This window comes from Plasmopara halstedii (genome assembly GCF_900000015.1).
Source record: "Plasmopara halstedii genome assembly, contig: Scaffold_2236, whole genome shotgun sequence".
NCBI classification, from domain to species: Eukaryota; Oomycota; class Peronosporomycetes; order Peronosporales; family Peronosporaceae; genus Plasmopara; species Plasmopara halstedii.
In genome coordinates, this window is record NW_020189144.1 from 1 (window position 1) to 1556 (window position 1556).

A 1556-nucleotide genomic window follows, 5' to 3' on the forward strand; every position below is an offset into this window, starting at 1 on the left:
GCGTGTTCTGCGGTTGGTCGCCTTGTCGGGTCTTTCTGCATCAACCGCTTTGCAAATGCCGTTCTCCTAGCGAGGTCATCCCACCTCACACCACTTGTCTCAATCAAGTATCCCACTGCCCAGATATCAACAGCAGTTGTATGAATACTGCCGTTCACAAAGATTTCCGGTGCATGTTCTTCTGTGCTCAGGTGTTTGCCGTTGGGGAAGCGTTGCGGGCTTGTGGCTGCATCAGCGAAATCGATCAGAAACCATGCATCACGGTCACGTCGTTTGATCACATTCGACCAGCGGATGTCTCGATGGATCACCGATTCACGATGTAAGGCAACAAGAGCTTCGAGGATGTTCCGAAGGGCAACAAACAACTCCAACAAGTTGCGTGGTTTCATCATTGTTCCGCGAGGCTCAAATATAGCCGTCTTCTTTGCCCACTTCAGTTTGATGAGACGATCAACATTGGAGACATTGGCACTTTGCATGATACCATAAATATGCTCCAGCTGATCAAACCCCTCTTCACTCGGAAAGATCTTTTCGACGAATGTTGGATTCAATCGCACAACTACACCATTGGAACAATGAATGTTTCTGTACTCATTCCGACCAGAATCTGGACAAGCCTCTGTGATGGCGGAAAATAGTAAACACAAGTTCAGAAGTGCAAGCACAATTCGAAAACGATCTGCTGCACTCTCCAAGTCAAAATATCCAATAGAATAGCTCTCCACGTCTGATGACTCGCTGCTGCTACGAAATAGAGCAAACAAGTCGACCTTGTAGCCCGATGCAGCATAGCCAAACACATATGGTACCGCTCCATATACCCATGTAAGCTTCTGATAGAGCTGTTCTCGCGGCAGGTTGATGTTGGTGCCAGGTTCTGCTTCCTCACCGCGGAAGACGCATACATCATTCAAGATAAACAAGAAGTCAGGCCGCTTGTTTTCAGTAGATAGATTCTTACTTGAATCGCGGTTTATGCGTGCGCGAGTGAACACAACGTCGAGTATGGAGCGAAATACCGTATCCCAAAACCAAATGAAGGAGCACTCAGTGTCTCCACTTCGCAGCGGTTCCAACATACTTTCTATCTTCTTTTTGATCTTCTTGCACGGCGCCATATCATCAGCCGCAAACATTTTATCTTGAACATCCATGCTGGGGCCACCAGGAAACGACGACCATCTAGAAAGAACCTTCCTCTTCATCCGAACCTTCACAGGCAGAGGTTGCCGGACGAAGCTTGGTAACGAGGCAATCGGTGGTAATGAGTGATACTCAATTTTTTTCATGTGGAACTCCGTCAGCCATTGATCTGTGCTATCCTGACGTGCTTCAGACAGGTTGTTGGCACTTCCTTTAACCACCAGCACGTGAATTTCATGGGTGGATGGCAATAGCATCCCCGCCAACACTTTCTTGAGGCCGGACTCTCCCTGCAGCTCCTTTTTTTTGTGCGTTAATTCTTCGATAAGAGCAGTCTTCTCGCCTTCCTTCAGCTTCTTCACATCTATAGTGAAGCTCGTCAGCCACCCGCCGTCCTTCCTCGCCAG

At 48.1% G+C, this 1556-nt stretch overlaps 1 protein-coding gene across 1 annotated transcript; it reads right to left on the bottom strand.

The window, feature by feature from the left end:
• Positions 1–84: 84 nt before the first annotated feature.
• PHALS_03396 (Protein kinase-like domain) lies at positions 85–1406 on the bottom strand (the record flags this gene model as incomplete). Its single annotated transcript, XM_024717599.1, has 2 exons — positions 85–883; positions 968–1406. Coding segments are annotated over 2 exons (1238 nt in total), but the record flags the coding sequence as incomplete, so codon positions are not given.
• Between the last annotated feature and the right edge of the window lie 150 nt (positions 1407–1556).